Source organism: Mustelus asterias, chromosome 2, assembly GCF_964213995.1.
Source record: "Mustelus asterias chromosome 2, sMusAst1.hap1.1, whole genome shotgun sequence".
NCBI lineage: Eukaryota > Metazoa > Chordata > Chondrichthyes > Carcharhiniformes > Triakidae > Mustelus > Mustelus asterias.
This window is the reverse complement of record NC_135802.1, coordinates 8,319,882-8,347,013: the sequence shown is the minus strand read 5'-3', so window position 1 is coordinate 8,347,013 and position 27,132 is coordinate 8,319,882. Positions and strand designations below refer to the sequence as shown.

The 27,132-nt window shown below is 47.1% G+C and overlaps 1 protein-coding gene across 2 annotated transcripts in view; it reads left to right on the top strand.

Moving 5' to 3' along the window:
* LOC144505152 (leucine-rich repeat-containing protein 14-like) overlaps positions 1 to 21,235 on the top strand; it is a 65,564-nt gene extending 44,329 nt beyond the window's left edge. The window contains exons 5-6 of one of the 2 annotated variants that reach the window (XM_078231090.1): positions 17,274 to 17,327; positions 20,768 to 21,185. In XM_078231090.1, coding sequence (XP_078087216.1) covers positions 17,274 to 17,327; positions 20,768 to 21,026 — 313 coding nt within the window. In that variant the 3' untranslated portion in view covers positions 21,027 to 21,185. Of the gene's footprint in view, positions 1 to 17,273; positions 17,328 to 20,767 lie in introns of both variants that reach the window. The other variant, XM_078231100.1, reaches the window with a different exon arrangement.
* The last annotated feature ends 5,897 nt before the right edge of the window (positions 21,236 to 27,132 follow it).

Sequence of the window (27,132 nt, the reverse complement as noted above, 5' to 3'; positions counted from 1 at the left end):
ATGTTCTAAATGAGCAGCCACTTACCAATCAATTCACGGTTTTCCTGATGTCCTGCGTGACTTTTAAGGAGTGTCTTGACAAATACATGAATAGGATGGGAATAGAGGGATATGGTTCCTGGAAAGGTAGGGGGTTTTAGTTCAGTCGGGCAGCATGGTCGGTGCAGGCTTGGAGGGCCGAAGGGCCTGTTCCTGTGCTGTAATTTTCTTTGTCACTCAGTTGTCAGCTCCCATCCCCCACTCTTGAAACTGATCGGGTCTGCCTCTCTGTGATATTACACGAGCGTTTTCTCTCGATGTTGTAAGCTGGTCTTCTCTGCTCCTCCACTCACTGACCTGTGGACGTTCTAAAGGAAACAAGGAACAGCCTCCTCCATTTACCTAAACTCCCGATATCCACTCACTGCAGGTAGCACTCTCATGCTACCTTACTACTGTTAGTAAAGTATCCTAGTATTGACAAAGCTTTGTGTTTTGGTAAGGTTAAGAGTTAATAAAGTAATGGCAGACCTGTACTAAACTCGAGAGAGTGCATGTCCCGTGTGATGTGGGAACACTACAATACTCCCAGTGTCCCGAATAACCATTTGTGCAGGAAGTGGTATCTGTTGAAGCAGCTTGAGCTTCGGGTTTCAAAAGTTGAGTAGCAACTAGCCTCACAGCAGTGCATCTTGGAGGCTGAGGGCTATATGCGGAGCACGTTTATAACATTTATTGATGCAATCACCCATAGCTTGAGAATATGCAGGGAGACAGGGAATGTATGACCACCAGGCAGTCAAAAGAAAACAGGCAGGTAGTCCAGAAGTCTGAAGACATCCCACTCGCCAACCAGGATTCAGTTCTGAATACTGATTAGTGTGACGGGGAGTACGGCCAGACCCAGGTCCATGGCACCAAATTACAAACTCAGGTGAGGAGGATGACTGGCTGGGCTGATTTCCTCGGTCAGAGAGAGATTAGGGATATGCAGGGCACACACAGACACACTGGGGCAGCTTTTCACCCCTTCCTTGTATATTCCAAGTGGAAAACTGAATCCACTAATCTGCCTAGTTGTCTGGAGCACCATGTGCAGATTTGGTCACCTTACCTCATGAAGAAGATAGTTTCAATAGAGGGAGTGCAATGAGGGTTCACCAGACTTGTTCTGGGGATGGTAGGACTGTTGTAGGAAGAGGGATTGGGGAAACTGGGACTGTTTAATATCGAGTTTCAAAGAATGAGGAGTGATCTCATTGAAACTTATAAAACAATTAAAGGAATAGGCAGGGTAGATATGGGCAAGATGTTGCCCCTGGTTGGGGCACAATTTCCAAATAAGGGAGATGAGATGAGGAGAAATGTCTTTATACAGACGATTGTGAATCTTTGGGACTCTCTACCCCAGATCACTGTGGCAGCTCAGTCATTGAGTGTGTTTGAAGTAGAGTCTAACAGATTTCTGATTAACTATAACTTAAAGGGTTATGGGGGAAGAAAGGCATTGAAGTGGATGTGCAGTCATGATTGTATTGAATGACAGAGCAGCTCGATGGGCTGAATGGCCTACTCCTGTTCCTAGCTAGTACACACACTCGAGAGGAGATAGTCATTACGTTCCTTTGTCTTTACTGGAGATTGTAATCAGTCTCTGAATGGATTCAGAAGTACCTTGTCCGGAAACAGAAACAAGGAGTAGGCCATTCGGTCCTTCGAGTCTGCTCTGCATTCATTTTGATCAAATTCAATATTCTGATCCTCCCTGCTCCTCATATCTGTTTAGCCCCAAGAGCTATATCTAATTTCTTCTTGAAATCAAGACTATGTTTTGGCCTCAACTACATTCTGTGGGAGTGAATTCCACACATTCACCACCCTCTGGGTGAAGAAATTTCTCATCTCAGTTCTAAAAGGTTTACCCCTTATCCTCAGGGATGGATTCCATTGTCCCTCAGAGAAACATCCTGCAGACATTCCAGTCAGTGGCTAACTGTACATTCTCAGCCAACCTCAGGATTTGTGTTAATTTTAAAATATAAAACTCCGGACTTTAAGGTTCAATATTTTGAGCACAATTCTGTGGTATTTTTCTCCATCATGATGACACTTTCCTTCCTCAAGGAATGAAAGAAGATTCATTCTCATTTCCATACAAAAAGGAAAAATAAAATAAAACACACATCCATTAATCTTTTCTCAGTCCGAACTGGGCTTCTTGAAGTTCTGGACAGGGCGTTTGCAATCACATTCAATTCCCCAGGTAAGTGGGTGATTTGTGGGCAGCACGGTGGCAGAGTGGTTAGCACTGCTGCCTCACAGCGCCAGGGACCTGGGTTTGATTCTCGGCTTGGGTCACCGTGTGCAGTCCGCGCGTTCTCCCCGTGTCTGCGTGGGTTTCCTCCGGGTGCTCCCGTTTCCTTCTACAGTCCAAAGATGTGCGGGTTCGGTGGATTGGCCGTGCTAAATTGTCCCTTAGTGTCAGGGCTACTAACTAGGGTAAATGCATGGGGTTATGGGGATAGGGTCTGGGTGGGATTGTGGTCAGTGCAGACCCGATGGGCTGAATGGCCTCCTTCTGCACTGTAGGATTCTATGATTCTAAGTGGCATGGTGATTGAAGGAACAAACTCCAACAAAACCTGCATTCTGGAATATAAACCTTTCCACAAACACTGATGGATAATAGTCAGTCTAGCCTGAGGTGTCTGTACTCTCACAGACAATCGAATTAGAAGCAGTGGCCCCACAAACCTGCTCCGCCGTTCAATAAGATCATGATTGGAATTTCAATCCCATATTCCGGTTCACCCGATAGCCATTCCCCCTCTTCATCAAGAATCTATCCAGCTTTGCCTTAAAAATGTTCAAAGTCTCTGCTTCCACACCACCCTCTGGGGAAAAAAATCCCCATCTGTCTTAACTGAGCAACTAGTTCTAGATTCTCGAGAAACATCCTCTCCACATCTATCCTGTCCAGATCCCTCAGAATCTTAACGGTTCAGGTCAAATCACATCATCCTCTTCTGAACTCGAGTGGATACAAACCTAACCTCAAGACAACCCGCCCATTCCTGCTGTTAGTCTGGTGAACCTTTTCTGAACAGCTTCTAACACATTTATATCCTTCCTTAAATAGGGAGACTAAGACTGTAACAACACTCTAGATATGGTCTGCCCTGTACAACTGAAGCATAACCTCCCTACTTTTGTAATCAATTCCTCTCTCAATAAATGATAACATTCTATTAGCTTTCCTGATTACTTTTTGAACCTGTATACTAGCCTATTGTGATTCATGCACTGGGACACCCAGATCCCTCTTAATCTCAGCTCTGCAATCCTTCATTTAGATATTAAGCTAAAACAATTTAATGTTTACCCACATTATACTCCATTTGCCAACTTCTGGATATAGCTCAAAGCCCTTGAGAGACCCCAAGTGTTTCCTTCACGACTGTGGAATACCATTTCTGATGCCTGATTAGTTTGTTAAGCTAAGTACACAATTGGTGTCTATTCTGGATTCATCTTCCTGTAGGAGGACGGCTTCTACCTCAATCTCACTTGCACTGATGGCTATTTAAATACTTGGTTACAATCCAAGGCTGCTAGCACAGGTTTGTCTAATACAGTTTATCAAGGCATGTTCAGAAAGCAATCTTCTCTGGCTAGGCTCATTTTGGAGAGCACAAACCAGACAATCTCAAAGAGTATCTCCTAATAACTCACCAACCTCTCTATTGTGCCAGCCTTTAAGGTTACCACAAACCACTTTCTCCTTCCACTTGATTCTATTGGTGGAATCTGAACCGTTCCACAATGATCAGTGGAGAGTAATGCTCTTCAACAATCCTTTGTCAAGTCATTGTAAGTTCCTGGCTTTGGTGGACGAACCAAGTTTCAGAGCAAATTGTAGGTTTTACTTCCTATTGTACGGAGAAAAACTGGTATGGGCAATTAGATTGCAATTTTATTTGCTTGTATAAAGTACTGAAAATGCTCTGCAGAAACTCCATGATTAATTTTCTTCATTGAAAGAGCCCTCGGCACCAAATTGACCCGTCATTTCTCTTGTAGGCACAAGTGACTCAAGACTGCTCCATATATTTTTATTTTACTGTCTTTTCAGTGCTCTTTTTTTACCCTGGAGACCATTAACTTGATGTATTTTTTTTCTCAAATGGTCCCAGATACAGCAGAGAATCTCCTCTATTTAAATATCCCAGATACTGCCTGGAATCTCACTCTTCTCTAAACAGAGAAAGCCTATCTTAAAATCACAGAGCTTCCACCCTTTAACTGGGCAGTGAGTCTCCCACTTTGCCACATAGAATCCTGACAGTGCAGAAGGAGGCCATTTGGCCCATCAAGTCTACACCAACAACAATCCCACCCTATCCCCGTAGCCTCATTTATCCCACTAGTGCACCTGACAATAAGGAGCAATTTAACATGGCCACTGAACCTAACCAGCATGTCTTTGGAGTGTGGGAGGAAGCCAGAGCACCCGGAGGAAGCCCCACACAAACATGGGGAGAATGTGCAAATTCCACAGCGACCTAAGCCGGGCATCAAATCTAGGTCTGTGAGGCAGCAGTGCTAACCACTGTGCTACCGTGCCGCCCTACACACTACAACATGTGCAAGGACCTTGCAGCTTACAGGAGTCTACTCAAATTTTTTTCTTGCTAAGAAATGTGATGCTTTTCCCCTTTTTTGTCCTTACTCTGTCTTCCTTCACTGGTACTTTAATCATAGAATCCCTATAGTGCAGGAGGCCCCCATTCGGCCCATCGAGCCTGCACGGACAACAATTCCACCCAGGCCCTAACCCCATAACCACACATATTTACCCTATGACTCTTCCTGACACTAAAGGGGCAATTTAGCATGGCCAATCCACCTAACCCGCACATCTTTGGACTGTGGGAGGAAACCGGAGCACCCAGAGGAAACCCACGCAGACACGGGGAGAACATGCAGACTCCAGAGAGACAATGACCCGAGGCTGGAATTGAACCTGGGTCCCTGGTGCCGAGAGGCAGTAGTGCTAACCACTGTGCCACCCTAACCTGCTGTTGGTTTTCCCCAGCCTAATATTCAAATTGCGAGGAGCCACAAGATTTTCTTAGAATTGAAAAAAAACAACAAAATTCTGACTCATCGCCAATTTCCTTCTTGTAATGACCTAACTAGGTTAGGGGTTGTGGGTTTTAAACAATAATAAAAAGATGTGGTTTGCACGTGTAGATTCAATCTAGCAACAACAGGTTTATTGGAGAAGTTGCCTGCAGAGTAGAAAATGAAACTCAGCAGGAGCCAGTGAAACACCCCATTGACATCATCATACAAGACAAATCAGGAGGACATATTTAAAACCTCTGCACCTAAATGCACGCAGTATTTGGAATAAGGTCAATGAGTTGACGGCACAAATCGAGACAAATGGGCATGATTTGGTGGGGACTATTGAACGATGGTTACAGGGGGACCAGGACTGGGAGTTGAATGTCCGAGGGTATTAAGTATTCCGGAAGGATAGACAGGATGGAGCAGGAGGTGGAGTTGCTTTATTGGTTGAAGATGACATCAAGGCTGTATTAAGAAATGCCAATGGCACTAAGGGCCAATCAATCTGGGTGGAAATAAAAAGAAAGAAAACACTGATAGGATTAATTTACAGGCCCCCAAGCAATACTTGCAAAGTGGGGCATAGTATAAACCAAGTAATAATGAGGGCGTGTGAGAACGGTACAACAGCAATCATGGGTGATTTTAACATGCATATTGACTGGATTAATCAAACTGGCACGGACAGCCTGGAGGGAGATTTCAGAATGTATGAGGGATTGTTCCGATCAGGGAGCAGGCTAGTTTAGATTTAGTGTTATATAACGAAGGGTTAATAAATAGCCCTGTTGTTAAAGATCCTCTTGGAGATTGTTTGCAGCATGCTAGAATTTCAGATTCAGATTGAACGAGAGAAGGGAGTGCCATACTAGAGTTTTAATGTTGGGCAGAGGTAATTAATTATACAGGCCTGAGGAAAAAGAGTTGGCCCAAGTAAACTGGGCACAAATAATTGAGGGCAGGACAGTCGAGGAACAATGGCGGTTGTTCAGGGAGAATATCGCTCAAACCTTGGACAACGAGAGATATTGTGAGCCCAAGTCAAAAGAAAAAGGAAGCATTTGTCAGGGCTAGGAGGCTGGAAACACATGAAGTGTGGAATACAATGAAAGTAGAAAGAAACTTAAGCAAGGAGTAAGGAGGGCTAAAAGGGGTCTCAAAAAGTCATTGGCCAGCAGGATTAAAGAAAATCCCAAGGTTTTTTATACATACATAAAGAGCAAGAGGGTAGCCAGGGAGAGGGTTGGCCCACTCAAGGACAGCAGAGAGAATCTATGCGTGGCGCCAGAGGAAATGGGTGAGATATTAAATGAGTACTTTGTGTCAGTATTCACCAAAGAGAAGGACTTGGAGGATGATGAGTCTGGGGAAGGGTGTGTAGATAGTTTGAGTCATGTAGAGATCAAAAAGGTGGTGGTATTGGGGTTCTTGAGAAACATTAAGGGAGACAAGTCCCCAGGGCCTGATGGGATATACCCCAGAATACAGAGAGGCAAGGGAGGAAATTGCTGGGGCCTTGAGAGAAATCTTTGTATCCTCACTGGCTACAGGGGAGGTCCCAGAGGATTGGAGAATAGCCAATTTTGTTCCTTTGTTTAAGGGTAGCAAGGATAGTCCAGGTAATTACAGGCCGATGAGCCTTACAGCAGTGGTAGGGAAATTATTGGAGAGGATTCTTCGAGACAGGATTTATTCCCACTTGGAAATAAGTGAACGTATTAGTGAGAGGCAACATGGTTTTGTGAAGGGGATGTCGTGTCTAACTTGATCAAGTTTTCCAAGGAAGTGACGAAGATGGCTGACGAAGATAGGGCAGTGGATGTTGTCTACATGGACTTCAGTAAGGCCTTTGGCAAGGTCTCTCATGGCAGACTAAGACCGTTGCTGTTTGTAGTGTATATAAATGATTTGGAGGAAAATGTAACGGAATTGATTAGTAAGTTTGCGGACGACAACAGTTGGTGGATTTGCAGATAGCGATGAGGACCATCTGAGGATACAGCAGGATATAGATTAGTTGGAGACTTGGGTGGAGAGATGGCAGATGGAGTTTAATCCGAACAAATGTGAGGTAATGCATTTTGGAAGGTCTAATACAGATGGGAAATATACAGTAAATGGCAGAGCCCTTAAGAGTATTGATAGGCAAAGGGATCTGGGTGTACAGGTACACAGGTCACTGAAAGTTGCAATGCAGGTGGAGAAGGTAGTCAAGAAGGCATACGGCATGCTTGCCTTCATCGGCCGGGGCATTGAGTTTAAAAATTGGCAAGTCATGTTGCAGCTTTATAGAACCTTAGTTAGGCTGCTCTTGGAATATAGTGTTCAATTCTGGTTACCACCCTACCAGAAGGATATGGAGGCTTTGGAGAGGGTAAAGAAAAGATTTACCAAGATGTTGCCTGGTATGGAGGGCATTAGCTATGAGGGGAGGTTGGAGAAACTAGTTTGTTCTCACTGGAATGACAGAGTTGAGGGACGACCTGATAGAAGTCTACAAGGTTATGAGGGGCATGGACAGGGTGGATAGTCAGATGCTTTTTCCCCAGGATGGAAGAGTCAATTACTAGGGGGCACAAGTTTAAGGTCATGATGTGGAGTTGCTGGCATTGGACGGGCGTAGGCATAGTAAGTAGTCTCACAACACCAGGTTAAAGTCCAACAGGTTTATTTGGTAGCACGAGCTTTCGGAGCATTGCCCCTTCATCAGGTTAGTGAAGAGTTTGGTTCACAAACAGGGCATATATAGACAAAAACTCAATTACAAGATAATGGTTGAAATGGGAGTCTTAACAGGTAATCAAGTCTTTACAGGTGCAGATAATGAGAGTGTGGAGAGAGGGTTAAGCACAGGTTAAAGAGATGTGTATTATCTTCAGCCAGGACAGTTAGTGAGATTTTGCAAGCCCAGGTAAGTCGTGGGGGTTACAGATAGTGTGACATGAACCCAAGATCCCGGTTGAGGCCATCATGTGTGCGGAACTTGGCTATCAGTTTCTGCTCAGTGATTCTGCATTGTCGTGTGTTGTGAAGGCCGTCTTGGAGAACGCTTACCCGAAGATCAGAGGCTGAATGCCCGTGACTGCTGAAGTGTTCCCCAACAGGAAGAGAACACTCTTGCCTGGTGATTGTCGAGCGGTGTCCATTCATTTATTGTCTCGGCATCCCCAGCAACAACCAAATGTCCTGGTACCACAGTAGAAAACAGTGCCACTGCAGGGAAGTCCATTGTCAACTTGTCGGACTACACACTTCAACCAGATGAAATCAAAGTTCTCAGCCGAGGGCTCAATTTTTGCCCCACCACCAAAATAGACCCCATCAGTCTCGCAGCGGACACAGAGGAATTCATCAGGCGAATGAGGCTGCGGGAGTTCTTCCACAAACTCCAAGAGGCCAACAGCGAACACAATGAGACAGCCAATGAACCGGAACAGCCGTCAGAGAGATCCGCAGTGCAGCAAACGAAGAGGAAAGAGTCGAATTGGACTCCTCCGGAAGGCTGCTGCCCTTGACATGTATGCCCAAGCCTTCAGGAGGTGCATCAACACCAGATTCATCAACTGCACTCAAGACAGCCCCGAACGTCACCAAGCACAACGCAACGCCATCCGCGCTCTCAAGACCGACCGCAACATTGTCATCAAACCAGCAGACAAAGGAGGGGCCACCGACATATTGAACAGAATGGATTACTGCAAAGAAGTGTACCGACAACTGAACAACGAGGAACACTACAGACAGTTACCCGCAGATCCGACCAAAGAACACACCCTTCAACTCAACAGACTGATCAAGACCTTTGATCCGGACCTTCAGAGCACCCTCCGTGCTCTCATCCCACGTACTCCCCGTGTTGGAGATCTCTACTGTCTCCCGAAGATACACAAGGCCAACACACCCAGCCATACCATCGTATTAGGCAACGGGACCATGCGAGAACCTCTCTGGCTACGTCGAGGGCATCCTGAAACCCATCGTACAAAGAATCCCCAGCTTCTGTCGCGACACTACAGACTTCTTACAGAAACTCAGCACACATGGAGCAGTTGAACTAGGAACACACCTCGTCACAATGGATGTCTCGGCACTTACACCAGCATCCCCCACAACGACGGCAGTGTTGCAACTGCCTCAGTACTCAACATCGACAACTGCCAATCTCCAGATGCAATTCTACAACTCATCCGCTTCATCCTGGACCACAATGTCTTCACCTTCACAACCAGTTCTTCATCCAGACACACGGAACAGCCATGGGGACCAAATTCGCACCTCAATATGCCAACATCCTCATGCACCAGGTTCGAACAAGACTTCTTCACCGCACGGGACCTTCAACCGATGCTATACACTAGATACAACGATGACATTTTCTTCCTTTGGACTCATGGTGAACAATCACTGAAACAACTATGACATCAACAAGTTCCATCCCACCATCAGACTCACCATGGACCACTCTCCAGAATCAGTTGCATTCTTGGACTCATGTATCTCCATCAAGGACGGTCACCTCAGCACTTCACTGTACCGCAAGCCCACGGATAACCTCATGATGCTCCACTTCTGCAGCTTCCACCCTAAACACGTTAAAGAAGCCATCCCCTACGGACAAGCCTCTGTATACACAGGATCTGCTCAGATGAGGAAGATCGCAACAGACACCTCCAGACGCTGAAAGATGCCCTCATAAGAACAGGATATGGCGCTCGACTCATCGATTGACAGCTCCGACGCACCACAACAAAAAACCGCACCGACCTCCTCAGAAGACAAACACGGGACAGAGTACCCTTCGTCGTCCAGTACTTCCCCGGAGCAGAGAAGCTACGACATCTTCTCCGGAGCCTTCAACATGTCGTCGATGAAGACGAACACCAAGGCCGTCCCCACACCCCTACTTCTTGCCTTCAAACAACCGCACAACCTCAAACAGACCATTGTCTGCAGCAAACTACCCAGCCTTCAGGAGAACAGTGACCACGACACCACACAACCCTGCCACAGCAACCTCTGCAAGATATGCCAGATCATCGACACAGATGCCATCATCTCACATGAGAACACCATCCACCAGGTACACGGCACATACTCTTACGACTCGGCCAACGTTGTCTATCTGATACGCTGCAGGAAAGGATGTCCCAAGGCATGGTACATTGGCGAGACCATGCAGACGCTATGACAACAGATGAATGGACACCGCTTGACAATCACCAGGCAGGAGTGTTCCCTTCCTGTTGGGGAACACTTCAGCAGTCATGGGCATTCAGCCTCTGATCTTCGGGTAAGTGTTCTTCAAGGCTGCCTTCATGACACACAACAACACAGAGTCGCTGAGCAGAAACTGATAGCCAAGTTCCGTACACATGAGGACAGCCTCAACCGGGATCTTGGGTTCAAGTCACACTATCTGTAACCCCCACGACTTGCCTGGGCTTGCAAAATCTCACTAACTGTCCTGGCTGGAGACAATACACATCTCTTTACCCTGTGCTTAATCCTCTCTCCACTCACATTGTCTGCATCTGTAAAGACTTGATTACCTGTTAAGACTCGCATTCCAACCATTATCTTGTAAATTGAGTTTGTGTCTATATATGCCCTGTTTGTGAACCAAACTCTTCACTAACCTGACGAAGGGGCAGTGCTCCGAAAGCTTGTGCTACCAAATAAACCTGTTGGACTTTAAGCGGGTGTTGTGAGACCACTTACTAAGTTTAAGGTGCGAGGGGCAAGGTTTAAAGGAGATGTACGAGGCAAGTTTTTTTTTAAACACAGAGGATGGTGGGTGCCTGGAACTCATTGCCGGGGGAGGTAGTGGAAGCCGATACGATAGTGAGTTTTAAGGGGCATCTGGACAAATACATGAATAGGATGGGAATAGAGGGATATGGTCCCCGGAAGGGTAGGGGGTTTTAGTTAAGTCGGGCAGCATGGTTGGTGCAGGCTTGGAGGGCCGAAGGGCCTGTTCCTGTGCTGTAATTTTCTTTGTTCTGAAGTACATTCCTGAAGGGAAGAGGAATAGTAAAAGGAAGAAAAACGTTCCACGGCTAAACAAGGAAGTCAAAGAGGACATAATGGCAAAACTAGGGTGTAACAAACTGCAAAAGCTAGTGGTAAGCCGGAGGATTGGGAGAACTTTAAAGGTTCAACAAAAGGCTACTAAAAATAAACAAGAGTCAAGGTGAACTACGAAAGGAAACTAGCAGAAAACATAGCAAAAAAAATACCAAAAACTCCGACAAGTTTGTAAAGAGGAAGAGAATAGCTAAAGTAAGTGTTGGCCCTTGAGAGGACAATACTGGTGAGGTATTAATGGGGAACACAGATGGCAGGGACGCAACCAATATTTTGCCCGTCTTCACTGTAGCGAATAATGAAACATTTTCCAGGAACTGCAGTTAATGCAGAGGAACTTGCTGCAATAACCATCACCAGGGAGAAGGTATTGAATAAACTAATAGGATTAAAGGCAGATAAGTCTCCGGGATCTGATGGCCTGTACCCAAGGGTATTAAAGGAGGCGGCAGCAGAGATAGTGAGTGCATTCCTTGGATTCTGGAACGGGCCCTGTGAATTGGAAACACGCTGTGATGCCCCATTCAAAAAAAGGGAGGGGGCAAAAAGTAGGTAACTATAGAACGATAGGTTGGAGCAGCAGTTGGATGCACTTAGGAGCATGAGGGAGGTGGAAAGTGTCATAGATAGGAGCATTAGAGACGTGGTCACACCCAAGGTGCAGGCAGATAGGTGGGTGACCGCTAGAAGGGGCAGGCAGTCAGTCCAGGAGTCCCCTGTGGTCATCCCCCTCTCTAACAAGTATACCGTTTTGGATACTGTTGGGAAAGATGGGCTATCAGGGATACCAGCAGCAGCAGCCAAAGCAGTGGTACCACAGCTGGCTCTGTTGTTAAGCAGGGAGGGACAAAGAGGACTAGAGCAATAGTTAGGGGTGCAGATAGGCGTTTCTGTGGACATGAAAGAGACTCCAGGATGGTCTGTTGCCTCCCTGGTGCCAGGGTCCAGGATGTCTCTGAACAGACAGAAAGCTTTCTGAAGAGAGGGTGAACAGCCAGAGGTCGTGGTACATATTGGTACTAACGACATGGCAGGAAGAGCAATGAGATCCTGCAGCAGCAGTTTAGGGAGTTAGGTAGAAAGTTAAAAAGCAGGACCTCTCGGGTTGTAATCTCAGGATTACTCCCGGTGCCAGTGAGGCTAGGAATAGGAAGATAGTGCAGCTCAACACGTGGCTAAACAGCTGGTGTAGGAGGGAGGGTTTCAGATATCTGGACCATTGAGGTCTCTTCTGGGGCAGATGGGACTTGTACAAGGAGGACGGGTTGCATCTAAACTGGAAGGGCATAAATATTCTGGCCGGGAGGTTTGCTAGTGTCACACGGGAGGATTTAAACTAGTTTGACAGGGGGGTGGGAACCAAAGCAAAGGTGAATTAGCTGAAGGGGAACCAGAGAGTCGGGCCAGTCAGACTCAGAAACAGCAGGCAGGGTGGGATTGCTAATCACAGAGGGTGTGGTGGACTGAAGTGCATTTGTTTCAATGCGAAAAGTGTAACAGGTAACAGATGAACTTAGAGCTTGGATTTTAATGGCAACAACATCGTAGTTCCTAGTACGAGACTTGGTTAAGGGAAGGATTGGCAGCTTAACATTCCAGGATACAGATGTTTCAGGCAGGATAGAGGGGGATGTAAAGGGGGTGGGGGGAGTTGCACTACTGGTTAAGGAGAATATAGTAAGAAGTTTAACAACACCAGGTTAAAGTCCAACAGGTTTATTTGGTAGCAAAAGCCACACAAGCTTTCGAAGCTCTAAGCCCCTTCTTCAGGTGAGTGGGAATTCTGTTCACAAACAGAGCTTATAAAGACACAGACTCAATTTACATGAATAATGGTTGGAATGCGAATACTTACAACTAATCAAGTCTTTAAGAAACAAAACAATGGGAGTGGAGAGAGCATCAAGACAGGCTAAAAAGATGTGTATTGTCTCCAGACAAGACAGCCAGTGAAACTCTGCAGGTCCACGCAACTGTGGGAGTTACAAATAGTGTGACATGAACCCAATATCCCGGTTGAGACCGTCCGCGTGTGTGCGGAACTTGGCTATCAGTTTCTGCTCAGCGACTCTGCGCTGTCGTGTGTCGCGAAGGCCGCCTTGGAGAACGCTTACCCGAATATCAGAGGCCGAATGCCCGTGACCGCTGAAGTGCTCCCCAACAGGAAGAGAACAGTCTTGCCTGGTGATTGTCGAGCACTTGTGATTGTTGGGGAGCACTTCAGCGGTCACGGGCATTCGGCCTCTGATATTCGGGTAAGCGTTCTCCAAGGCGGCCTTCGCGACACACGACAGCGCAGAGTCGCTGAGCAGAAACTGATAGCCAAGTTCCGCACACACGCGGACGGTCTCAACCGGGATATTGGGTTCATGTCACACTATTTGTAACTCCCACAGTTGCGTGGACCTGCAGAGTTTCACTGGCTGTCTTGTCTGGAGACAATACACATCTTTTTAGCCTGTCTTGATGCTCTCTCCACTCCCATTGTTTTGTTTCTTAAAGACTTGATTAGCTGTAAGTATTCGCATTCCAACCATTATTCATGTAAATTGAGTCTAGGAAATTACCGACTGGTGAGTCTAACCTCAGTGGTTGGTAAGCTGATGGAGAAGATCCTGAGGGACAAGATTTATGAGCATTTAGAGGGGTTTAGTATGCTCAAGAATACTCAACATGGCTTTGTCAAAGGCAGATCGTGCCTTACGAGCCTGGTGGAGTTCTTCGAAAATGTGACCAAACACATTGACTAAGGGAAAATGGTAGATGTGGTTTATATGGATTTTAGCAAGGCATTTGATAAGGTCCCCCATGCAAGGCTTCTCGAAAAAGTGAGAGGGCATGGGATCCAAGGGGCTGCTGCCCTGTGGATCCAGAACTGGCTTGCCCAAAGGAGGCAGAGAGTGGGCATAGATGGGTCTTTTTCTAATTGGAGGTCGGTCACCAGTGGCGTGCCCCAGGGATCTGTTCTGGGACCCTTGCTGTTTGTCATTTTCATAAATGACCTGGATGAGGAAGTGGAGGGATGGGTTGGTAAGTTTGTCGACGACACGAAGGTTGGTGGGGTTGTGGATAGTCTGGAGGGATGTCAGAAGTAACAGAGGGACATAGATAGGATGCAAGGCTGGGGGGAGAAATGGAAGATGGACTTCAACCCAGATAAATGCGTAGTGGTCCATTTTGGCAGGTCGAATGGGATGAAGGAGTACAATATAAAGGGAAAGACTCTTAGTATGGTAGAGGATCAGAAGGACCTTGGAGTCAAGGTCCATTGGACTCTAAAATCGACCCCGCAGGTGGAGGTGGTTGTTAAGGCGGCGTATGGTGTGCTGGCCTTTATCAATCGAGGGATTGAGTTTAGGAGTCCGGGGATAATGATTCAGCTATATAAGACCCTCGTCAGACCCCACCTGGAGTACTGTGCTCAGTTCTGGTCGCCTCATTACAGGAAGGATGTGGAAAAGATTGAAAGGGTGCAGAGGAGATTTACAAGAGGATGTTGCCTGGATTGAGTGGCATGCCTTATGAGGATAGGCTGAGGGAGCTCGGTCTTTTCTCCTTGGAGAGACGTAGGATGAGAGGAGACCTAATAGAGGTATACAAGATGTTGAGAGGCATAGATCGGGTGGATTCTCAGAGGCTTTTTCCCAGGGTGGAAATGGCTGCTACGAGAGGACACAGGTTTAAGGTGCTGGGGGGTAGGTACAGGGGAAATGTTAGGGGGAAGTTTTTCACACAGAGGGTTGTGGGCGAGTGGAATCGGCTGCTGCCACTGGTGGTGGAGGCAAACTCAATAGGGTCTTTTATGAGACTCCTGGATGAGTACATGGGACTTAATAGGATGGAGGGTTATAGGTAGGCCTAAAAGGTAGGGATATGTTCGGCACAACTTGTGGGGCCGAAGGGCCTGTTTTGTGCTGTAGTTTTCTATGTTTCCTGTTATGGGGAAATCTAGAACAAGAGGTCACAGGTATAGGTTGAGAGACAGTAGATTTAAAATGGAGATGAGGAGGAGCTACTTCTCGCAGAGGGTGGTGAATTTGTGGAACTCACTGTCACACAGTGCAGTGGAGCCTGAATCATTGAATGGTTTCAAGAATGAGAGATAGATATATTTCTAATAAAAATTGGGATAAAGGGATATGGGGAACAGGTGAGGAGGTGGATTGGAGACCAGGGAGAGATCAGCCATGATCTGATTGAATGGCGGAGCAGGCTCGAAGGGCTGAATTTGACGACTTCTGCTCCCAACTCTAATGTTATCAAATCATGTGACTGGCTCCAAAAGCAATCATGCAAACAGGGCACTTAACTGAGGCCAGCCTATCTCCCGCATACTGTCTTCACTCTTTCCCTCCCTCCCAGAACCAAGAAAGTGTGTCTTATGTCTTCAACTTTTCACCCCATCAGCCTCCGCATTCAAAGGATAATCCCCTGCCATTTGTCAACTCCCATTTTGTCAAATGGTGCCATGAAACACATCTTCCCCTCACCCCGCACTGTCAGAATTCCATAGGAACAGCTTTTTTATTCATTCGTGGGTGTCACTGGCTGGTCCAACATTTATTGCCCATCCCTAGTTTCCTGAGGCCAGTTGAGTCAACCACATTGATGTGTCTCTGGAGTCACATGTCGGCCAGACCAGGTAAGGATGGTAGATTTCCTTCCCTAAAAAGGGCATTAGTGAACCAGATGGGTTTTTCCGACAATCGACAATCATTAGATTCTGAATTCCAGATTTGTTTTAATTGAATTCAAATTCCACCATCCGTTGTGGTGGGATTTGAACCCGGGTCCCCGGAACATTAGCCGAGTTTGTGTATTAATAGTCTTGCAATAATACCACTGGGCCATCACCTCCCCTGTCCATCCACAACACCCTGATCCACTCCTGCATTGCCCCCAACCCTTCATCCCCTTCCCACACCATCTTCCTGCTGTTATGGTGGAATTAAAGTGATGGACACAAAATGGTTACCTGGCACACAAAATGGTTACCTGGGAAGGGACATTAAAAGGCACTGGCTTTTGGCAGAGTTACACAAAAAGTTAAAACCTGCAGTATCTGAATTGCTGCAGGAAGCTGTTCAGAGCTTGAGGCACTTTAGATAAGAGCAGACCCAGAACAATGAGTCTGATAATGTCAGCCACAAATGGGGACATAAATGTAACAAGATCAGCCACTGAATGTATATATCGAAACCAGTCATTGATAGAGCACATAACTGCATAAATGTATCCATTCGATGAACAATGATATGTTAACTGTCCATGTCCGTATCTGTCTGTTTGTAACGATGTGTTAACTATCGATGTCCGTATCTGTCTACTCAACTTGTAACGATGTGTTAACGGCTAATGTCCGTACTGCCTATTGTCTAAAAAGGTCTAAAAATGATCAACTACCATTGTGTAGTTGAGAAGGTAGCTGCCAAGTACTGCGGAGTACCAGTGCTTTCTCCCAAAGCTTTGTCCGAAATAAAACTGTATTATTGAAACCTCCAAGTCTGACTCTGAAGTGGTAAATTTCCCACAACACCGCAAAGTCGCAGGTTGTGCAACACCTGCCCATTTACCTTCTCCTGTTTAAGGCCCTAAATGGGCAGCACGGTGGCACAGTGGTTAGTACTGCTGCCTCACAGCACCAGGTTCAATTCCCAGCTTGGGTCACTTGTGTGGAGTTTGCATGTTCTCCCCGTGTCTGCGTGGGTTTCCTCCGGGTACTCTGGTTTCACCTCCAACTTGTCTCCCCTTTTGCTTTTCTGTTATTCAGTTCCACTGGCCGCCGCCACCACCAGTCCCTACACAATCCCAGCCCAACCCCACATGGCCATCAGTCTCGTTGTTCAGTCTTGTTCCCACGGAGCACTGACCTTGGTTCTCTTATTAACACATTCTCTGCTATTGCCACTGTTAACACTGTCTCATGTCCATGACATCTGTCAATCTCTCCTTAGCTATCATTGGCTGTCTGTTCTGCCCCATCCCCTCCAAGTGTAAAGTTCACCACATTTGTTCCCATTGTCAGTTTTTTAAATATAGATAAGGACTCAAAACTTTAACTGTTTCTTTCTCCACAGATACTGCCAGACTTGCTCAGTTTATCCAGGATTTTCTGACGATAGGCTTTATTGGTTCGTGCTCCATGTGTAAACCTCGTCCCTGAACTGGGCTTAGATTCCTGGATCACTGGGATTATTTCTGGGGAAGGTGGGACCTGTACAAGCGGAACCGTCTGCATCTGAACTAGAACAGGACTAACACCCTTGTGGGATATTTTGCTAGTCCTCTAGGGAGGAGTTTAAACTAATTTAGCAGGGGGAGGGGACACAGACTGTTAGAATAAGGGCACAGAATCATAGAGTAAAACGATCAAGTCAGAGGGAGGTACAGCTGTATTAAGTTAAGGGAGTAAGGACGGGCTGGATGGCCTCTCCTTTAACCAAGAGTATTAGAAACATAGAAAGAAACATAGAAACCCTACAGTGCAGAAGGAGGCCATTCGGCCCATCGAGTCTGCACCGACCACAATCCCACCCAGGCCCTCCCCCCACATATTTTACCCACTAATCCCTCTAACCTACGCATCCCAGGACTCTAAGGGACAATTTTTAACCTGGCCAATCAACCTAACCCGCACATCTTTGGACTGTGGGAGGAAACCGGAGCACCCGGAGGAAACCCACGCAGACACGAGGAGAATGTGCAAACTCCACACAGACAGTGACCCGAGCCGGGAATCGAACCCGGGATCCTGGAGCTGTGAAGCAGCAGTGCTAACCACTGTGCTACCGTGCCGCCCCGGGTATTGCGGGTAAAACGGATGAGTTAAGGGCGATGATTGACACATGGGTGTGAGATATAGTTGAGGGAGGGGCAGGATTAGCAACTCAAGATTCTGGGAGATAGAATCTTCAGGCGAGAGAGGAGAGGGAGTATTGCATTATTTGTTAAGCAGTTACTGCAGCAAGGAGAGATGATATCTTGGGAGGGGGCATCGAATGAAGGTTTCATCTTTCATTCCCTCCCCATGCAGTATAAATATCTCCCACTTTCTATGCCTTTTAGCTTTGACAAAGGGTCATCTGGACTCTCACACCTTTTCTCTCCTTACAGATGCTGCCAGACCTGAGATTTTCCAGCATTTTCTCTTTTGGTATCGAATGAACCTTTGTAGGTAGAAGTGGGAAGCAGCTGCGTTGGACCGGATTCTGGGGAATGAAGCCGGGCAGGTGTTTGAGGTGGTGATGGGGGAGCATTTGAGTGATAGTGATCACAACATGGTACAATTTAAGCTTGTTATGGACAAAGAAATGGACAAGTTGCAAAAAGCGTTTTGGACTGAAGAGCGGATTTTAGTAAAAATGACCAATGTAGACGGAACAGCTACTTGGAGGGTAGTCTACAAAAGAGCAATGGCCGGGGGTGGGGGGGGCTCAAATGTTGGGAAATCTACAGAAAATGCAGGATGGAGCAAAGGGGGGATATGAGAAAACTCTGGCTGGTAAAAGTAGGGAAAATCCCAAGATAGTCTATAAGTATATCAATGGCAAGAGGATAATCAGGGAAAGAGTAGGGCCCATTGGGGACAATATGTGGGTGGAGGTTGAACGAATACTTCACATCTGGCTTCACCAAAGAGAATGAAGGCAATGTTATGGGATTCAGGGAGAGAGACAGGTTCTTGACACAGGAAAGGACAAAGCATTGGAGATGTTGGCAGCCTTGAAAATGGATAAATCTCCAGGTCCAGATGAATTGTGCCCTAGGCTGCTCTGGGAGGCAGGGGAGGAGATTGCAGGGGCTCTGACCCAAATTTTCAATTCCTCTCTGGCCACGGGGGAGGTGTCAGATGACTGGGGAATAGCTAATGTGGTTCCGCTATTTGAGAAGGATTGTAGGGATAAACCAGGGAACTACAGACCAGTGAATCTCACTTCAGTGGTAGGGAAACTATTAGAGAAACTTCTGAAGGAGAGCATCTATCTCCACTTGGAGAAGCAAAGCTTGATCAGGGATAGTCAGCATGGCTTCGTCAGAGGGAGATCATGCCTAACAGATTTGATTGAATTTTCTGAGGTGACCAGGTGTGTAGATGAGCGTAGTGCAGTCAATGCAGTTTATATGGATTTCAGTGAAGCCTTTGACAAGGTCCCACATGGGAGACTTGTAAAGAACGCTGATGACTTGAATCAGACAATTGAGGTTGGCCTGCTCGAGTATAAACTCCGACTGCTGAGTGCCGTGTCTATGTTGTGTGTTATAGGCTACACACCCTTTTCAGTTTCCCCAAAAACCTTTTATTGCTGTTTTGTTTGCACTTCAAACTGATCCTGATCTATGGGCACCTGGTACGGAGGGGGGCGGGTCAGGAGGACAACCTTCTGGTGAACCTGCTCCTGGGCCTGGCGAGGTGCACCATCCACAGGTCCAGGCAGCAGGCGATCGATGGGGGTCATCCATCCTAAACTGTCTGCCCCTCTACTGTGGCTATATTCGCAGCCAGGTGTCCCTAGAGAGGGAGCATGTGGTGTCCATGGGCACAGTTGATGCCTTCCGTGCCTGCTGGGCACCGCAGGGGCTGGGGTATATTATAAACCCCGATAAAACATCAAATTAAAATGTGGTTAAGTTTCCTTTGTGCTCTGTTTTTTGTTTCGGGCTGTTCCCCCTCCTTTGAGGGAGCTGCCCTTTGAGTTGTCCAAGTTAGTTTGCTTTGGTTTATTCGGTTGGCATCGAAAGATGCCCCTGATTGCCGAGCTAAATGATGGCTCAATTAGGGAGCCCCATGTCCTGTATTTAACCAGCAGTGTCAATCCCTCTGTGCTCCCTGCTTCAGGCCCACTTATGCAGGAGCAACGGCATCCAGAGCCCCCGCAACCAAGTACCACCTGGCCTCCCGCAAGGGGAGGCCACACCAGCAGCCGCTGCCACATTGGCTGCCAATGGGGGGAGAGCACAGCATCCCACCTGGCCAGAAGACCACAAAAAAAAAAAAAAGGGGGGGGGGGGGGGGGGGGGGAGAGGGAAGAATGGAACCCCGACCCCCACTACCCCAGTCACACTGGCCCCTCTTCTATTTTATCAACTGGGCCCGTTGATGCCTCTGTCTCGTGCTGGGCCTGGTGACGCGAGTACGCGAGTACGCGGGTTCCTGGGTCTGGGCATTGGGGGGGGGGAGCGCGTGCGACCGAGACTGCAACAAACACCTCCCAGGAAAGGGAGCTCAACGGAGGAAAAGACCCGTGAGGCAAACGGCAAGGATTCTTCGGACTTTCGTTGGAGGGAGGGGGGCAGAGGTGGGAATGTGAATCAGGCAATTGAAGTTGGCCTGCTTGAATATGAACTCCCCGAGTGAAGCCTAATTGATGGTAAAACTTGCTGGCCTATTGTGGGTGCGAGTGGTCTGCAGCTTTGAAGGTGGGTTGTGGACAACTTGCAAAGAATACCAGCTGCCTGTTATGGTGCTTCCTTGTTAGTGCCATTGTAGTTAAATATTAAACATGTTTGTTGTTGTTTGTTAAGTGTTATCTTTATAATTTGTAATTGAGATGGCATTTTTTTTCTTGAATAGTGTAATTGTATCTGGGGTCACCACTGCAGATGTCAGAGCAGTTTTCTTGAAGGTCAACCCATGGAAAGCGACTGGCCCGGATGAGGTACCCAGACGTGCACTCAGATCCTGCGTGGATCAGCTGGCGGGGGTATTCACAGACATCTTCACCCACTCTTTACAACAATCTGAGGTCCCTATCTGCTTCAAGATGATGACCATCATCCTGGTACCTAAGAAAAACCAAGCAGCCTTAATGACTATCGGCCGATGGCGCTGACATCCATCATTACAATTTTTGTAATTGCTTTGATAACAAAAAAGAGCCTAATTGCTGGTCCAATCAGGGAGCGCCATGCTCTGTGTCAGTTCCTCTGGCACACAGAGCACTCTGTATAGTGTTGTTGGATCTTGTAAATAAAGGAATTCTGGTCAAGGGACTTCCACCTCTGAGGCCTTATTACATAAATAAAGGGAGATGGTTGAATGAATGTGTGTCAACAAAAAAAAGTCATTGACTTCAGGAAGCATAATGGAGGACATGCCCCTGTCTACATCAATGGGGACGAAGTAGAAATGGTCAAAAGCTTCAGGCTTTTAGGTGTTCAGATCACCAACTTGTCCTGGTCCCTCCATGCCAACATTATAGTTAGGAAAGCCCACCAATGTGTTTACTTTCTCAGAAGACCAAGGAAATTTGGCATGTCCTTTATGGCTCTCACCAACTTTTACAGATGCACCATAGAAAGCATTCTTTCTGTTTGTATCACAGCTTGGTATGGCTCCTGCTCTGCCCAAGACTGCAAGGAACTAAAAAGGTCATGAATGTAGCACAATCCACCACGCAAACCAGCCTCCCATCCATTGACACTGTCTACACTTCCTGCTGCCTCAACAAAGCAGCCAGCATCATTAAGGACCCCACGCACCTCGGACATTCTCTCTTCCACCTTCTTCCGTCAGGAAAAAGATACAAAAGCTTGAGGTCACGTACCAACTGACTCAACAACAGCTTCTTCCCTGCTGCTGTCAGACTTTTGAATGGACTTACCTTGCATTAAGTTGATCTTTCTCTACACCCTAGCTATAACTGTAACACTACATTCTGCACTCTCTCCTTCTCCATGTACAGTATACTTTGCATAGCGCGCAAGAAACAATACTTTTCACTGTATACTGATACACGTGACAATAATAAATCAAATAATGAGAGAGTCAGCTCCAGTTTGTGTCATTAAACTGGAATGCTTGGAGGGTGTTCCAATTAATAGCCAAGTAATATTAACAGCCCAGTGGTGGGCTCGATAAGAGGCAGCTGAAGCTCAATTGAACCTCTTATTTGCCATGTAAATAACAACCCAGACATTTCAGTTGATGAAACAACAGCAGAGCTAGCTTAAACAGAGGTGGTGGTAACCCGATACCTGTCCGCAAGAGGGACTAGGATCCATCTTCCAATGGCCAGGCATAGGGGGAGCAGGGATTAATATTTCAGCGCAGTTATGTTTCTGGGCCAAAGTACCTGTCTTCCTCCTTTAGTTTAATCCAGAAGTGAGATTTTGAATTAACGCAAAGCGAAGGGATTTGAAATTCCTTAATCTTGAGTATAATCAATGGCCACAGTTGTTCAAGAGATAGAGGATATACATATGGGAAGTTACTTTGAACATAATTTTTGGAAAGTAAATTGAAATTTTAGTCAGTACACAAATTGGAGTTTGAAATAATCAGTTTGAACTTTAAATCCTTTCCTTTCACAATTTGAATCCAGGATTATTTAAAGTTTGGAGGAAACCATGTGCTCACTTCCCTCTGCCTCGTCTTTGAAGATACAGTGAGGTTATCACATTGGAATCGGTTTCACCTCTTGTGTTTTTAACTGGCAGAGACGACACTATTTTCTGAGATTCATTACATACCTAACTTGGCAATTAAGAATTTATATACATTGGAGATGGATTTTTATTTTTAATTTGACAGATTTCTGGACCAAATTAACTAATTTGGCTCCAAGTGAACTGTATTGTGTGTTTTGCTTTAAAGAGGTGGATCGTGAATTAGATAATAAACAAGTCCGGTTGAGGCAGCTGAGGGACTTCACTGGTGCATTCTGGGAGAAGTCAGCCCAGCAACATCTGCTAAGAAGTGGGAAGCAGAAGAACCCCTCCAGTGATAAACAGGAAGAGCAGCATTAATTGGTGTCAAGGAGCGGTAAGCCCCAAACACTGCATTAGTGTTTAGAGCCAAGACTGCAGCTGCTCCGAGAGCAACAGGCCAAGGGCTGCTGAACACGGTCCGGGTGAAGCCTTCAGGAGGAGGCTGGCCTGTGGATCGGGGTTACCTCATGAAGAAGGGGCTGTTCGAGTGACATGGATTTAAAGCAGCAGACTTCTACAGAGTGGCAGAGTAAAAGAACCAGCCGTTTGTTAATGTCAGCTTCAGAAGCCTGTCCAGCTGCATCAGGTTCCTGACGGTGTTGAAGGAAAAAGGCACCCAGGGGCCCCTCTCCATCCTGACAGCAGAGCCTCTGTTCACAATGCCGTCGCAGCGGAACCGGGTTATCACCTTCCAGATGTATAACCCCTGCTGACGTTCCTCTCCAGGTGTGTGGAGGTGAAGGGAGAGAGCGTGGATCTGATGGACAAGTACTGTGTCTGGACGTGATAGCGACAGGTGAAATTCACCTCGAAAACTGACCCCAATGGAGGCCTCCTGCACCGCACCCCCCCCCCCCCCTCCAATTTTGCCATCGGAGGGATCAGAGGCTTCCTCTGTTACACGGGGCACAGCCACGAGTGTGCCGCATCTGTGGAAAAACCGGCCATTTTGCTGCAAGCTGCAGCACCACCTTCTGTAGAAACTGCTTGCAGGAGGGACATGCGACTCATGACTGTAAAGAAAGCAAACGCTGCAACCTGTGCGGGGAGGCTGGCCATGTTTACAAGGTCTGCCCCAAACGTTAGAGGGGTCAGTTTTTGTTCAAAGCGTGCAGGAAGGTTTTTTGACTCAGTATGTAGACAGGCCAACTAGAGGTGAGGCTATATTGGATCTGGTGCTGGGAAATGAGCCAGACCAGGTGCTAGACTTGGAAGTTGGTGTGCATTTTGGTGATAGTGACCACAATTCGGTTACGTTCACCTTAGTGATGGAAAGGGATAGGCATGAACCTCGGGCCAGTGGTTTTAGCTGGGGGAAGGGTAATTATGAGGCTATTAGGAGAGAATTAGGAAACATAGGTTGGACTCGGAGATTACAGGGACTGGGAACGTCCGACATGTGGAGTTTTTTCAAGGAGCAGCTACTGCGAGTCTGTGATAGGTATGTCCCTGTCAGGCAAGGAGGAATTGGTAGGGCTAGGGAACCGTGGTGCACCAAAAAAGTTTCTTTGTTGGTTAAAAAGAAAAAGGAGGCTTATGTTCGGATGAGACGTGAGCACTCGGGTAGTGCACTAGAAAGCTTTAGATTGGCTAAGAGGGAGTTGAAGAGCGAGCTTAGAAGGGCTAAAAGGGGACACGAGAAGACTTTGGCGGATAGGGTTAAAGAGAATCCTAAGGCGTTCTATAGGTATGTCAAGAACAGAAGGTTGGTTAGGGCAAGTTTAGGGCCAGTTATAGATGGCAGAGGGAAGTTATGTGTGGAACCGGAGGAGATTGGTGAAGCATTGAACCAATATTTCTCTTCGGTGTTCACGCAAGGGGACATGAATATAGCTGAGGAGGACACTGGGTTGCAAGGGAGTAGAATAGACAGTATTACAGTTGATAAGGAGGATGTGCAGGATATTCTGGAGGGTCTGAAAATAGATAAATCCCCTGGTCCGGATGGGATTTATCCAAGGATTCTCTGGGAGGCAAGAGAAGTGATTGCAGAGCCTCTGGCTCTGATCTTCAGGTCGTCGTTGGCCTCTGGTATAGTACCAGAAGATTGGAGGTTAGCGAATGTTGTCCCATTGTTTAAGAAGGGGAACAGAGACTTCCCCGGGAATTATAGACCGGTGAGTCTCACTTCTGTTGTCGGCAAGATGTTGGAAAAAATTATAAGGGATAGGATTTATAGTTATTTGGAGAGTAATGAATTGATAGGTGATAGTCAGCATGGTTTTGTGGCAGGTAGGTCGTGCCTTACTAACCTTATTGAGTTTTTTGAGAAAGTGACCAAGGAGGTGGATGGGGGCAAGGCAGTGGACGTGGTATATATGGATTTTAGTAAGGCGTTTGATAAGGTTCACCATGGTAGGCTTCTGCAGAAAATGCAGATGTATGGGATTGGGGGTGATCTAGGAAATTGGATCAGGAATTGGCTAGCGGATAGGAAACAGAGGGTGGTGGTTGATAGTAAATATTCATCATGGAGTGCGGTTACAAGTGGTGTACCTCAGGGATCTGTTTTGGGGCCACTGCTGTTTGTAATATTTATTAATGATCTGGATGAGGGTATAGTTGGGTGGATTAGCAAATTTGCTGATGACACCAAAGTCGGTGGTGTGGTAGACAGTGAGGAAGGGTGTCGTAGTTTGCAGGAAGACTTAGACAGGTTGCAAAGTTGGGCCGAGAGGTGGCGGATGGAGTTTAATGCGGAGAAGTGTGAGGTAATTCACTTTGGTAGGAATAACAGATGTGTTGAGTATAGGGCTAACGGGAGGACTTTGAATAGTGTGGAGGAGCAGAGGGATCTAGGTGTATGTGTGCATAGATCCCTGAAAGTTGGGAATCAAGTAGATAAGGTTGTTAAGAAGGCATATGGTGTCTTGGCGTTTATTGGTAGGGGGATTGAATTTAGGAGTCGTAGCGTTATGTTGCAACTGTACACAACTCTGGTGCGGCCGCACTTGGAGTACTGTGTGCAGTTCTGGTCCCCACATTACAGGAAGGATGTGGAGGCTTTGGAGAGGGTGCAGAGGAGGTTTACCAGGATGTTGCCTGGTATGGAGGGGAGATCCTATGAGGAGAGGCTGAGGGATTTGGGATTGTTTTCGCTGGAAAGGCGGCGGCTAAGAGGGGATCTTATTGAAACATATAAGATGATTAGAGGTTTAGATAGGGTGGATAGTGATAGCCTTTTTCCTCTGATGGAGAAATCCAGCACGAGGGGGCATGGCTTTAAATTGAGGGGGGGTAGTTATAGAACCGATGTCAGGGGTAGGTTCTTTACCCAGAGGGTGGTGAGGGATTGGAATGCCCTGCCAGCATCAGTAGTAAATGCGCCTAGTTTGGGGGCGTTTAAGAGATCCGTAGATAGGTTCATGGACGAAAAGAAATTGGTTTAGGTTGGAGGGTCACAGTTTTTTTTTTTAACTGGTCGGTGCAACATCGTGGGCCGAAGGGCCTGTTCTGCGCTGTAATGTTCTATGTTCTATGTTCTATGTTCTATGAAAGGTCACATACACCCAGATCACCAGTGGCGGAGCGAGAAAGGCAACAAAGGAAACTCCTGCCTCCTCCGAGAAGAACTCCACCGCACAAGAAGCTGGCACAGAGAAAGCATCCGAAGCAAAGGTGGATGCCCCGGAACAGCAGGATGACACACCCACACCCCCAGCAGAGAGTGTACGGTCCCTGCAGCAGGAGGGCGGAGATCTCGAGGGGCCCTGGCAGCATCCAATCTCCAGGAACAAGAATCGAAAGTGGAAATCGTTCGCAGCGAGAGCCTCCAGTGGCGACGCCTCCTCAGACGAGGAAAAACAAGCTGGCAGAACAAGAGGCTCAGCACAAAGACAGCACGGGAACCACAGCCAGCGCAGACCACCCACAATGAAACAGCTGGGGAACATCCAGCCAATGGAAGCAGCAGTGCGGACAAGGCTCCCCCGACCCCCGGAAACACAAAGACCGACAGCAACAACATCCAAGACAGACTGTCCGGAAACCCCGGCACCAACCCAGGGTGACAGAACACCGCCGATGTCACCCAGTCGTGGACAGGTACCTGAGGCAGTGTGGGACTGCTCCCTCAGCCCTGTATCCCTGCAGAGCTGTGTCAGCACCACAGGCATGCAGCAACTGGAGCATGCTGACTGATAGACTCCGGACACTGAAGAACTGGCAAATCTTTTACACTTTAGAAATGTCATTGAAATTTGCATCTATTAATGTGCGAAGTATTAAAGACACTTTGCGATGTGCGGCCAACCTAACCTACCTGGCCAAGGTCAAGGCTGACCTGTTGTTCCTGCAGGTGTGTGGGATAGCTCACCTCAGCAGCTACAGGCGCTGGGAGTGTGTGTGGTCCCACGGACCGTCCATCTGGTCAGGCGGGAACGACTGCCGTTCCTCCGGCCGAGGCATCCTGCTGAGAGGAAGCAACTTCACCATCTCCGAAGTTGAGGTGATGGGAGGACGCCAACTCGTAGCAGACGTCACGGACAAGAACTGCCCTCTCAGGCTGAT